Source organism: Quercus robur, chromosome 2, assembly GCF_932294415.1.
Source record: "Quercus robur chromosome 2, dhQueRobu3.1, whole genome shotgun sequence".
Lineage (NCBI taxonomy): Eukaryota > Viridiplantae > Streptophyta > Magnoliopsida > Fagales > Fagaceae > Quercus > Quercus robur.
Window position 1 is genome coordinate 63,511,702 of NC_065535.1, and position 14,618 is coordinate 63,526,319.

At 34.5% G+C, this 14,618-nt stretch overlaps 1 protein-coding gene across 1 annotated transcript; it reads left to right on the forward strand.

Moving 5' to 3' along the window:
• Positions 1-5,392: 5,392 nt before the first annotated feature.
• LOC126701753 (malonyl-CoA:anthocyanidin 5-O-glucoside-6''-O-malonyltransferase-like) lies at positions 5,393-8,910 on the forward strand. Its single transcript, XM_050400106.1, has 3 exons — positions 5,393-5,591; positions 7,767-8,084; positions 8,168-8,910. Exons 1-3 carry the CDS (start codon positions 5,393-5,395, stop codon positions 8,908-8,910), a joined length of 1,260 nt encoding a protein of 419 aa, XP_050256063.1.
• The last annotated feature ends 5,708 nt before the right edge of the window (positions 8,911-14,618 follow it).

Consider the following 14,618-nt stretch of genomic DNA (forward strand, 5'->3'; position numbering starts at 1 on the left):
TGGAGGAAATTGCTAGCCTTATTGAGCACTCGTGCACTCGGGATGTAATTTCTCTTCCTTGATTTTTGAAGAATAATATCCCTCATGGGCTTCCAATCAATATATTTATATATTTATTGGATGCCCAGCAGAACATTAGGATTTAGGCCGACCCCTACATAATACTACATTTAATTCAGGTAGCTGATGTTATATATTGGCTTAATTGTTGTTGTGCAGATAGCATCCCAGGACTCAAATCAATAACAGTAAATAAACGAAAATTAAATAACAAGCACACACAAAGAACACAAGAATTTACGTGGTTCAGCAAACTGCCTACCTCCACAGAGACGACGGAGAAATTTCACTATAAAAAAATAGGGAGATACAATAGTGCACAAAAACACTCTCAAGAAACCCAAATCCCACTACACCCTAACTCTCTCTCACCCACAAGACAAGAAAACACTATTCTTCTTCTTATGCAGCTGCTGCTAGGGTTTTAGGAATTACTCTAATTCTCTCTATGTATTTTTTCTCCACAAACCTAATATATATATTATAGGTCAACTGTACTAGGAATTATATTCCTAGTTGAATTCGGTTTACTTGTGACTGATATTGGGCTTGTGGCAATTCAAGCCACACACACGGCCCACTTCAACAAATCTCCACCTTGGCTTGAATTGATCAAGCTACACGAGCAAACTCCTCCATCATCTCCATCTTAGCCCTTAAGGGCTCACAAGCTGCAAACACCAATCAAGTCCAAGTAACTCTTGAACTTATCTGTTGGAACTGACTTTGTCAACATACTAGAGGATTCCCAAGTCTTATTCTTCTGTAGTGACCCCATCTCTTCTACATCCCTGTAAGACAATGGATCTCCATTGTTAGTTATGAGAGCAAAGCTAACCATGTCTTCAAAGCCATATCTCTGTGGTGCTTTGTGAACCCGCTTCTTTCTACCTTTAGCAATTGAATAAGACTCTTCTTGTTACTGCTGTGAATCAATCTCAACATCACTCTTATCACTGGGTGAACTATTCTCGTCAAGCTCCACCTCAACAGTTAATTTCTCCTATGGACTATCATCACATGTCTTTGCTTTATTCTGTTTCAACATAAAGGCTTCATCAATTATGACATCTTTGCTGGTCACCGTTTTCTTTGAGATTGGATCCCAAAACCTGTAGCCTTTAACACCTTTTTCAAAACCAAGAAATACACATTTTCTTAACTTTGAATCTAATTTAGAACGCTCTCCACTCTGCACATGCACATAAGCTGGACAACCAAAGATTTTTAGACTCGAATAATCAACTGGTTTACCTGACCAAACCTCTTCTGGAATCTTGAAATCAATAGCTGATGATGGAGATCTATTAATAATGAAGCTTGCTGTGTTAACTGTCTCTGCCCAAAACACCTTAGGCAACCCTACATTCAATCTCATGCATCTGGCTCTTTTTGCTAAGGTTCTGTTCATTCTCTCTGCAACCCCATTCTGCTGTGGAGTTCCTTTAACTGTGAAGTGACGAGTAATACCTTTCAATTCACAAAATCTTATGAATTCTTTATCTCTATTCTCTAGTCCATTATCTGTTATAAGGTATTTTATTTTCCTGCCAGTCTGATTCTCAACCTGTGCTTTCCACTTTTTAAATATGCCAAACACATCAGACTTATGTTTCATAAAATAAATCCATACCTTTCTAGAGTAGTCATCAATGAAACTGACGAAGTACTGAGCACCGTTATGAGAAGAAACTGATACTGGGCCCCAAACATCTGAATGAATGTAGTCAAGAACACCCTTACTTGTATGAGAGTCTATCTTGAAACTGACTCTATGCTGCTTCCCATACATACAATACTTGCAGAAGTCTAGCTTGCATGTCTTCACCCCTTTCAATAAATTTCTCTTATGCAACTCTAACATACCACGTTCACCAATATAGCCAAGTCGCATATGTCATAATTTTGTGTCGTCAGTGCTGGACTCTACCGAAGTGGTGATTGCAACTCTTCCTACAACTGTGTTCCCAATCAATCTGTAAAGTGTGTTTATTTTCTGTCCCTTCATCACCATCAAAGCACCTTTGGTAATCTTCATAATTCCACCCTTTGATGAGTATGAATAGCCCAAATCATCCAATACTCCAAAAGAAATTAAATTCTTTCTAAGATCTGGAACATGTCTGACATTACTAAGAACTCTCACAACTCCATCAAACATCTTGATCTTCACGGTACCAATTCCAATAATTGGGCATGTAGCATCATTACCCATTTGGACCATATCACCATTGTAAGGCTTATACGTGTCAAACCAATCTTTTTTTGGAGTCATATGATATGAGCATGCTGAATCTAAAACCCAAGATTCCAATAGAACATTGTTACTTGATGAAACTGAAAGTAAATCTGCACCAACTTCATTATCATCTGATGTTTCTTCAGCAACACTAGCTAATTCTAGGGGCTTCTTTCCGTTCTTCTTCTCCTCTAAATGCTCTTTCAACTCTTTACACTGATTCTTGTAGTGCCATTTCTTGTGACAATAAAAGCACTCTACATCTTTCTTTGCATGTGATTTAGATTGTGATCTATTCCTGTTGGAGTTTCGTCCTCTTGACCTGTTTATACCCCTATTGCTTGACTCAGACTTTACAATAAGTCCATCAGCCTGAGAACCATTACCATCTTGCTTCATCTTTATATGTGACAAGAGAGCACTAGTCACCTCCTCGAGTACTATAGTCTCTTTCCCGTACATCAACGTAGTCACTAGATGATCAAAAGAAGTAGGAAGCGATGCTAATAAGAGTAACGCTTTATCTTCGTCCTCATAATTCACCCCAAAGCTTGACAATTGGGTGTTCAACATGTTAAACGTGTTGAGATGCTCCAACAGATCTGAACCTTCCTTAATATGCAAACTATACAATTGCTTCTTCACGTACAACTTGTTCGTCAGATTCTTTCTCATATAAAGACCTTCTAGTTTTTCCCAAACCTCCTTTGCGGTCTTTGCTTCTAGGATGTTGTGAATGACCTCATCATCTAGGTTGAGACAAATAGCGCTAGCTGCTTTCTCATCCATCTCTACCCATTCTACATCCTTCATCATTTCCGTTTTCTTCTCCTTCCCAAGCAAGGCCTTGTGAACTCCTTGTTGAATTAGGAGATCCTTTATCCGCCTTTGCCAAAGGGAAAAATTTCCCTTACCACAAAACTTCTCTACATCATACTTTGTACTTGACATCTTTACTGTATTCAAAGGATTAAATCCTAACCTTACTCTGATACCACTTGTTGTGCAAATAGCACCCTAAGACTCAAATCAATAACAGTAAATAAGTGGAAATTAAATAATAAGCACACACAAAGAATACAAGAATTTACATGGTTTGGCAAACTGTCTACCTCCACAAAGACGACGGAGAAATTTCACTATAAAAAAATAGGGAGATACAATAGTGCACAAGAACACTCTCAAGAAACCAAAATCCCAATACACCCTAACTCTTTCTCACCCACAAGACAAGAAAACACTATTCTTCTTCTTATGCGGCTGCTGCTAGGGTTTTAGGAATTACTCTAATTCTCTCTATGTATTTTTTCTCCACAAACCTAATATATATATATATATATATATATATATTATAGGTCGGTTGTACTAGGAATTATATTCCTAGTTGAATTCGGTTTACTTGTGACTGACTTTGGGCTTGTGGCAATTCAAGCCACACACACGGCCCACTTCAACAATTGTCATAATCTTGCTGATTTTTTATCATAACTTCAAGGGATCAGCATTATAATCTGGAATGAACAAGGATTAGTTATGGCTGCTCTCTCATAACAAATTCCACTGCCTACTTTGGTGGAGATGGTGGAAGTGTTAGTAGCTTACCAAGCTTTGGCTTTTGCTAAGGAACTCGGTTTTGACAGGGTGATTGTGGAAGGAGATTCTACAAACACTATTACCTCTATTAATGGAGGTCACATGGATTACTCGGCTTTGGGTCATGTACTGATGGATATCAAATGTTTATTTTCTAGTTTTTCTTACATTTTAGTTAAGCATATTAATAGAGAAGGGAACTGTGTGGCACATAAGCTTGCTAGGCAGGCTGCCAGGTACCCTTTTTTGGTTTGGATGGAATCTGTTCCACCAGACATTCTTGAGGTGTACCAACTTGATTTGTTGAGAATGCAATAATATGATCTTTACCCCTGAGGGGATTTTTCTTAACAAAAAAAAAAAAAAAAAAAAAAAAAAAAAAAAAAAAAATCAAGGGCACATTGGGTACATTAAATGAAAATTACAATAGAAATGATAATCCTTATTTTTGGGAACAAAAGATGTTGTAAGGAAATAATTGAACTTATTCATAGGGTTTTTTTCTTTTTCTTTTTTTCTTAAGAGAAAACTTATTCATAACTAAGTTTGGTTGTAACATTAGAATATAGGGTATGGCTTACGTCCAATACTTTTTTAACTGGACATGTCCTTTGTTTTAAATATACAATGACAAGTTGTAGTAGGTTTAAATCTTTACCTTTTATTTAGTTAATGGATAATGTGACAGTCTCTCATTAAAATAAAAAGAGATTACAGTTAAAAAAGTATTGGAGGTAAGTCAAACCCTATAATATAAGAGAAATGATATATCTACAACATTTTTACAACAAATCTTAAGTGGCAAGTTGTTACTAGTTATTATTGTTGGAGCAAAAAAGTAATCTTAGCGTTAGTTTGAAATTTGAACTAACAACAACTAACCACCTGTGATTTGTTGTAAAAATGTTGTAGACATAGCATCTCTCATAATATAATACTCAAGATCTTCTTAAAAAAAAAATATAATAACACTCAAGATCATACTTAAGAAATATCTTACTTATACATTCTTTAAAATGATTTTTTTTTTTTTAAGTGAAATCTATATGTACATAACAATTATAAATATAAATAATTGGAGTAACGAATTATACTCCTACTGGACATCAGGCCTAGCTAGGATTTCTATACATAACAATTATTATTATTATTATTATTATTAGAAGAAATACTAGAAACTTTATTGAAAAAAAAACTAAACCATTATCAGCTAGAAGAACATCATGAAGATGTGGAGAAATATCCTCCATCTATACCGATAAACCTCTAGCATGTTTAGTTAGGTTGTGAGCTGCAAAATTGCCTAGTCTACGAGTATGTAAAAAACAAGCATGCGTAAAAGCCTCTAAGGATGGTTTCACTGAATCAATAAGATGACTAAAGGAAGCTAGGGAACTTTCAGTACTCTTCAAAACATTTATAACCACTTCAGAATCTCCCTCCAAAATGATCGAGGACAAACCAAGCTCCCTTGCAAACCGAATTGCTCGAACCGCTACCATGGACTCCACATCGTTAGAAGGAAGGATTGGAACATTCTTAGAAAAAGAAGCTCGCACCCTACCCTGGTTATCTCGAACAATCACCCCGAGACTTGATTCATTTGTTTCTCTGAATGTAGCTCCATCAAAATTGACCTTCAAGCTAGGAGCTGGAGGTGGTCTCCATCATAGTTTTCAGAACCGGACCGGACCGGGAGGTCGGACCGTGAAAACCGGGAACCGGGATGAAAACCGGTTTTTTAAGCATAAAGAACCGAATTTTTTGTTAATTCCGTGACCCGCTAAAACCGGGGTTGGACCGTACGAACCGGTGAGAACCGTGCGGTCCAACCCCTTAGCATTTTTTTTTTTTTACAATTTTATTCTACTAAATTGAATTATCTATCTCTTACAAGGAATAAAAAAATTATAATTAAAATCCTTCAAAGATATTAAACTTTACTTCAAAAATTAATCATAAATTTTAATGTTTTCATGATTATTATTTTATTTTATTAACTTTCTTATTTAATTATTAAATATATGCTTGAAAATCATTAAATTTCCCTCAAATATATAGATATATTGTCAATTTTGCTAGTTTTATAAATTTAATATCTATATTTAGGCTTTAATTAATTATTTAATTAATTATGACGTCATCACGGTTCGACCCTGGTTCGACCTCGGTTCGACCTCAAAAACCTTGAACCTCTCCCTTTAACGGTTCAATGAACGGTCCGGGTCTGAAAACCTTGGTCTCCATCTAACCCGAGAGGAGCAAGCTAATTAAAGTGACGAACATAAATAGGTAAGTAATGAACATAGTCCGAAAGTGCCTCAGAGGCCGATGGAAGTACTTGGGCAATCAGAAATTCCTTGGAGGAAGTTCGTATAATAACTTCTAAATTTCATATATTTTTTAAATATATAAACTTTTTATATGTACATAACATTAAAATAAAACTCAAGATGATCATACTTAAGAAATATCTTACTTACTATATATTTCTTTAAAAGGAATATTTTTAAAATTTAAGTGAATTCCATATGTACATAGCAATTATAAATATAAGTAATTTGTGTAACGAGTTATACTTCTACTAAACGTCAAGCCTAGGATTTCTATACGTAACAATTATTTCTATGGGTGTTGAGAGATTTCCGCGCGCTGTACGAATATACTTCTCTAGGAGTTATGCTGGACAAATTGTACTTCTCAATACCAGGTTTTATTCTATTATTGTTATTTTCCTTAATCATTTTCATTTTATTTGTTCTAGAAATAATATTTGAAGTTTTCTTTGTCTACTACATTGTTTTTGTAAAAATGCTAATTAATTTCTTGAATAATACTTCTGTATATGTCATGTATTTTGTGCTGTTGAATTTCACAAATGAAGTCACAAGTTTGGAATCATTTAGAGTTGGCTTAAAAAAAAGCTTAAGAGTATGTTTTGTATACTGTAAATAACCTATAATGAAATTGTTATTCTGTGGAACAATTGTTTTATTATTTAGTATCTTCATTACAAAAAATAGTTATTGCTTAAAAATAATTATTCCATAAATTGGGGAATAACTATTTCTCTCATAATTGCATGAAATTTGTGGGCTAAATAGAAATGGCCTTTTGGTCAAAACTCATGATCATGCCATGAGGTTCGCCTTAATTCTAGTAAATTTCTTCATTAAGGCCTAATAAATAGTAGTTTTTTCATTTTTAGTAATATTTATTTTCCTTAACAGCCTTTAGCTTAGTTTGTTTTGGGAAGACTCTTAGAAACATTAGTTTCAATTTCTGTAATTATCTCAAATTTGCTATTTTTTATCAAATTTATTAATTGGTCATCTAATTATATGATTAGCATGAATTAAGGTTTTTTGAACGTTTTCCTAGCCGTCCAAAGTTTTCTTTTTTATTATTTAAACACATTATAACCTCTAAAGCAATTTAGTTATTAGATTGACAAAAATTCAAACTTTTGTCTATTACTTCTCTTGGATTCCAAAAACCTATCATCTTGTAGATTCAAAAAACAATGTGTTTGTAATATTATAATTACATTAATTCTAAAATATTCACAGAGGCATCACTGTGATCTTATCTCCCTCTCTCTCTCTCTCTCTCTCTCTCTCTCTCATGGCGGCACAAAGCTCGTTGAAAATATTGGAGGTCAGTACAATCTCTCCGTCCTCAGACTCCCCAAACACAGCCACTGAGATCTCTCTCCCACTCACTATCTTTGATCTCTTTTTCTTAAAAGCCGCACAGATTGAGGTTCTTTCCTTCTACTCACAAGCTAACTTAGACTATTTTTCCTTTGACTCAATCCTCTCCAAACTCAAGCACTCACTCTCTCTCACTCTCCCGCACTTTCTCCCACTTGTAGGGAAACTAACATGGCCTCCTGATTCTCAAAAACCCATCATTCATTACACCCCTGGTGATTCCATTTCACTCACTATAGCTGAATCCGATGCCAACTTTGACAATCTATCTGGAGACCATGTAACTGAAGCTAGAAACTTTTGTCATCTCATACCCCACTTGGAAACATCGGACTCAAAAGCTTCAATTTTGACATTGCAAGTCACTCTCTTTTCAAACAAAGGGTTTTGCCTTGGCGTTGTTGCGAACCATGCGGTTCTTGATGGGAAAGCCATGTCATTGTTCTTGGACTCATGGGCTTATATAAGCAAACTTGATAAAGACTCAAATCGACAGAACTAACGCCATTCATCGACAGAACTGCTGTCAAATACCCGGCTACACTCGACTCTATGTTCTCAGACGGTTTGTTAGCGACAAATAGCCGAAGCCTTGAGCCACACAATTTCGAGGATCCAACAGAAGACATTGTTCGAGGCACATTCGAGTTAAGCCGTGCAGACATAGAAAAACTCAGGAAAAGGGTTTTTTCATGGGGGGACAAGGTTGGTGATGAAGCTAAAACAAAGACAGTGGAACCATTTCAGTTATCAACCTTTGTTCTTACATTTGCATATATAATGGTTTGTGTGGCAAAAGCCAAAGAATTAGAAAGTAACAAATTGATCTGCCTATATATCCCAGCTAATTATCGGTCTCGTTTAGACCCTCCAGTTCCAACAAATTATTTCGGTAATTGTGCTGGAGCAGGTGGTATAGTTGCCCAAGCAAGAGAGTTAATGGAGGAAACTGGGTTGGCCATTGCTGCTTATAGGATCATTGATGGCATCAAAAAGATTGAGGGATTTCTTGATGAAGCAGAGAAATGGATTAAACTGGCGACAGGACAGATGGGAGCTGAAGGAACCCAAACCCTACCGGAAATGATTACGGTTGCATGGTCAAACAAATTTAAGGATTATGAGAGGGATTTCGGGTGGGGGAGACCTCAGAAAGTGGCACTCACGAACATACACAGAACTAGAGCAACTACTATAGCGGAAAGCAAAAATGGGAATGGAGGAGTTGAAGTTGGTGTGGTCTTAAAGAAGCATGAAATGGACCTATTTGCTTCTCTTTTTGTTACTGGTTTACAAAGCCTTTAAGATCATATCATTATGTTTTTACCAGGTGCTTTAGAGAGAGAAAAATAAGAATTTTGTTTTCATTACTCGCTAAATATTAAATAAAGACAACTTATATAGTCATCTCTAAGTATGACTCAAATTTATTTTTTTGAGAGAGTTTCAATTTATAGGTCCGCTTCTGATAATAGCTCTTTATCATCAAATCAAGACACTAATTAGCAGGGACGGAGTCAGGACTTGAAATTAGAGGGACAGCTTTGTTGTTAGTTGTATGCGATGAATCTAGCTTAACAGCTAATGGTTTTTTTTTTTTTTTTTTATGTTTTTTATGTGTGCATCCAAGTATGAACAAAATTATTTTGTTTAAAATTATTTAAAGGGTCAGATTGTTTATTTTGGGTAAAATTGATTGATTGAATTTAATTGTTTTTAGCTTTACTATTGGTAATTTTTTGTTGTTGAATAATTTTTTTGCGCTTGTTTATTTTGCTTTAGATTTTAGATCTGGCCTTTAAAATGAGGAAAATACTAGAATTACAAAATTTTTTACAAATTATTAATGTGGTGAGTAATTATTAGTAATTAAAAATGTGATGCAAGTGATAGGCTCAAACGCAAACCAATAAAATTTTACTATCTCAACAGTTTGTAAAAATGTTATAAAAAAATTTGTGGCTAAAGTAGTACTCTTAAAAGAATCAATGATAATGTTAAGGGAGGCAAAGTGTGATTTTATAGAACAAAATTGCTAAAATTGGTGTCTATGTATATATTAATTTTTAAAAAAAAAATTAGGGAGGGCCATTGCCCCCCAGTCCAAGTCTCCCTCCATTTGTCAATCAATTTTTAGTGTAGGTGGTGATTAAACTCCAAATTTTTTATTCAACCATCCGAGATTTTACCAGTTAAGTTAACTGGAACCCACTCATGAATTGTATTTAGATCTTATAAAAATAAAAGTATTTAGACAAATAAATAATAATGTTTACTTTTTTATATATATATATATATATATTTATTTCAATTTCTATATAATTAAAGTTAACGGAAATGCCTCAAAGAGCTAATCACAAAGAAAGTAGGTGTCCAAAATAAAGCACATATTAGCTCTGTGAGGTATTTCCATTAACTTTAATTGAATTTGATAATGTTATTAGTGCCAACATCACCTACTAAGAAAGTCATTCTATACTAAAATGCTACATTGTCACACACATACACACACCCATATATATATATATATATATATGAGTTTGACTGGACATGTCCTTTTGTTTTAAATATACAAGAATGTAATCCAAGAATGTAGTTTTCACACACATACACACACCCATATATATATATATATATATATATATATATGAGTTTGACTAGACATGTCTTTTTGTTTTAAATATACAATGGTAAGTGGTAGTGAGTTTTAATCCCGCCTTTTATTTAGTTAGTGGGTAATGCGGTAGTCTCTCATTAAAACAAAAAGAAATTCATTTTAAAAAAGTTCTTAAGGTAAGTCAATCTTTGTATATATATATATATTCCCCATTGGGATTACAATGCCTCTTATACCCTTAACAATTGCAAAATATCATGATGTCAGAAATTAATAGCATCTCATTTCAAGTTAAACTTAAGGTGTAACTCTAAGCTATATTACATTGTTCAATAATTTTGTATTGGATACAAATTTTAACAAATCCACTGTGAGATTAGAATTTCTTCCTATATTCTACATGCTTGTAAAATTTCAAGATGATTTGAGACCAGATATTTTAATTTCGAGTTTTTATATTAAAAATGTGCATAAAAGGTGAGCTTCGAAATCAAATAGTAAATAACATCTGATTCACATGAAACTTGGTATATGCATTAAGAAAATAGAGGAAATGTAATCCAATGATAAGTTTTTGAAATACTAATCCAATAAAAAGTTATCAGATGATATACCATAACTTAGAGTTACAATATGTGTAATTTAAACCCAACACATCATTTATATAATATTTAAATTTCAAGTTTTATGTACTTTAAAATTATACACAGTTAATGAGTTTATAGATTGAATATAGTAAATAACACCTCATTAGTACAAATTTGTCGTGCTTTAAGAATAGAAATAATATGTAATAAATTAAAACAATTAAGATTTTCAAAATTAAAACCATAAAAAGTTATTAAGTGGTTGCGTAAAAGTGGAGGATTTACAAAGAAAATCATAGCACCACATATATGTTACCTCTTTTGCTATTACCCCAAAACATGGCCGAAACAACTTATTCTTTTGTAAGCCCTAGGCCAGAAAATTATAGAACATGAAAATTTTTTAAATGCTTAAAAAGCCCACTTCTTAGAGCACTAGCATATGAGAATACGAAGATATGATTACCAAAATTTTTTTGGTAATAATGTAACATTACAAAAAGTCTTGTAACTCAACTGATATATATCTTTTAGAGTTTCCAATAAAGACATCTAAAATTCAATTCTTCTTTTCTTATTGTTGTAACTATCAAATAAATAAATAATGTTACTCTTAATTAATAGTTACATAAGATATCAACACTTACGCACCCAATTAAGCTGATCTAGTTAGCCATATTCTTGCATCTAATTAAACTCTCGTTTTGTTTTTAGAGAAAAAATTACCGCATTTAAATCTAGTTGGCCGTATTTTTTTTTTTTTTTTTTCCTTTCCTTTTGTAATGACTAATATGACAAAAACAAATTAACTTTGCAATTAAATCACATGGTCCACACATTTAATTTAATTTTTTCAAAAAAATAATGATAGGGAAATGTGGGATTTCACATAAATTTCACTTAAACACATTTTAAGACGAGATCTAGGAACCAAATTGCTTAATCAACCCATCTCGGACTTTGAATTGGGAGTCTATCCATAAATAAGCAACTCCTCTTTTCAAGATACGAGATCCACTGTGAGCAAGGAAGTTGTCTTTTAAATATTGGAAAATGAGTCCGATGTAGACACCCTATTTTGTGTCCATAAACTTATGCCTTTAGTCTCGATGAGAAATGATCCCAACACATTGAGAAGGCTTAACCAAAAAATAATATTTATTTTACAAACATTAAAGCGATCTTGGTTGAAGCGTAACACCACTTCCTAGCAAAATCCCCTAATTTTTCAAATCCTTTATTTTATACTTATTGTGAGGATCCTAGTCATTTCCATTGTTTTTGGTCCTATATACAATTTAAGAATCAAAAAGTACATTGCTTTGGTTCTAAATACAATCTAAAATTAAAAAAATACATTGCTTTGGATTCTAGTTACAATATGGAGAAAAATAAATATTACATTGATAAGGAATGGTCTACGAGCTCAAGGTCTAAATTTGGAGGCTAAGTCACGAAAATGGGACAAGTATTAGGCAACCATTTCACCCAATTCAAAGATTGATGCTTGAAATTAATAGCCATATTATGCTATGAATTTATCCAATCATATTATCTTTTTTTTTTTTTTTTTTGGTAACCTGGGAACATATTCAATTAAACAGAAATAGGAGTGTCAATTACAGGACAGAATCTGATCTGAGTCAGACCATATAAATCAGAAAGAAAAACATTCAAAATACTAGGGGGGGGGGTGAAAATTGAAAAACATAACATTCAGAGATGTAGTGCAACCTAGTCTTGCGAGGGCATCGGCGCAACGATTTGCTTCTCGATAACAATGGGAGACTTTAACTTGGGGAATTTGAGATAAGAGCTGCCTACAGTCAGCCACAATGGCCGCGAAATCAGCATTCAAACTTGTGGTATTGTTCATCAAGTCAGCGACCACTTTAGCGTCTAATTCAACTTCAAGAGCTGGAATCTGCATATCCACACACATGCTAAGGCCATCCCTAAGCACCCAGAGCTCAGCCACAAAGCTGGTGGTTATACCAATCTTCCTAATGAACGCTCTTATCCAACCACCCACCTCATTTCGCAGAATACCCCCTCCACTAGCCAAACCAGGATTGCCTAGGGAAGATCCATCCGTGTTTAGCTTATGCTAGCCTCTATTAGGCCTCTCCCATCGAATGCTTCTTTCAATCAGAAGCTTGCAATTTGAGAAGTTTTGAGCAATAAAAGAACACTCTACTGCTTTGTGAATAATCTCCTTGTGAATGGAGTGGCTGATTGGTTTGTTTTTAAATACCACACTGTTACGGTGGTTCCAAATAGTCCATATCCCAAATGCAAATATTGTGCTCCAAGGAATTTGAAGATGGTTGGAGGTTTTTATTTTACAGTTATTTTCCAGCCAAATTGGAAGGCTCATGGAGTAAAACTCAGGAGTACAGACCCCTATACCAAGGTTCTGCCAGCAGTTTGCAGCTACATGACAGTCCCTCAACAGATGGACGATGGTCTCAGGATAGGAATTACAGAGAGGGCAAAGCAAGGACATTTGCAAACCTCTAGAGACTAACCTTTCCCGAGTTGCAATGCTGTTATGGAGGCACATCCAAATAAAGAATTGAATTCTTGGCAGTACCTTTAACTTCCAAATCCACTTACCATTAAAAAATTGAGGAGCTTCCCCATTGGCAAGGGTATATGCACTATTGAGGTTGAACTCTCCATTGGAAGAAGCATCCCAAATTATTCTGTCATCCTCATTAGCCACATGAGATCGGGGCATCGCTTGAATTTCTAGACAGATTTTTGTTGGAAGAACCATAGAAAGTTTCTCCCAATCCCAACCATCCAACAAAGCAATATCTCTAACTTTGATCTCATCTTCCTCCCTAGTAAGCGGGCCATGAATGATAGATCTTAAGGGGCCATTCGATGTCCAATTATCGTGCCAAAACTTCAGACTGCTTTCTCAGCCAAGACTCCATCTTGTTCCCTTCTTGAACACTTCCATACCCTTCTTCATAGCCTTCCAAGTCCGAGAGCTAGGGAGGGAATCTTCATTGCTAGAGGCGATTCTTCTAGGAGACATGTACTTTTTCCTGATGACTTGAGCCCAAAGTGAGTCCTTTTCTGAGTGAAATCTCCAAATAAGCTTGGAGAGATAAGCCAAATTTCTGCCTTTTGCTGTTTGAAGGCCAAGACCACCCTTCTAATTCAATATCCTCAACATGTGAATTTAACCCAAAAAAAACATGTGAATTTAACATAAATTAAAATCTAGGCTTATATGCATGAACATGTTAATCAACCCATATTGTTAAAAACTATGATTTCATACAATCAATGATGATGAGAATTAAATTAATTTTGGATCCTTACTGACATGCACGGCCTCTTGCAAATGATATGATGGTGGATCATCTAGCAAATATAAAATAAGTTGGTTGATCAACGTCTCCGATTGCAAAATGGAAAGTCTATACGTATATAATCTCATCATATTGCATTTCATCGTGTTTGAGTTTTACTCTAAGAAGCATGTTAATTATTCAACCCATGTCATCAATGTGAAGCATGTTATGTGTAATTAATTAAAAAATAAATAAAGAGTTTAGAGATATACATGCTTGCACTACCTCTTGCAAAAGACTTGGGGACAGATTACCTTTGGTTTCTCTCGCTGCCTCTCTCCCTTGGTTAACTGTTCCCTTGCTTGGATGAAAGGGAGTTGCGCCTTGACTGTCTTTGATTGTTGGTTAGATGAATGTAACCGCATACTCTTTAGATTTTGATGATTGGAATTCTCTGAGAACTAAATTGTGTTTCTTTATATCAAAAAAAAAAAAAAAAAT

Coding starts and splice junctions, on each gene's coding strand:
- LOC126701753 (XM_050400106.1), top strand. CDS start 5,393: ATGGACTCCACATCGTTAGAAGGAAGGATTGGAACATTCTTAGAAAAA. Junction 5,592..7,766: donor GAACCGGACCGGACCGGGAG/GTCGGACCGTGA, acceptor TCCCACTTGTAG/GGAAACTAACATGGCCTCCT. Junction 8,085..8,167: donor TTATATAAGCAAACTTGATA/AAGACTCAAATC, acceptor CTATGTTCTCAG/ACGGTTTGTTAGCGACAAAT.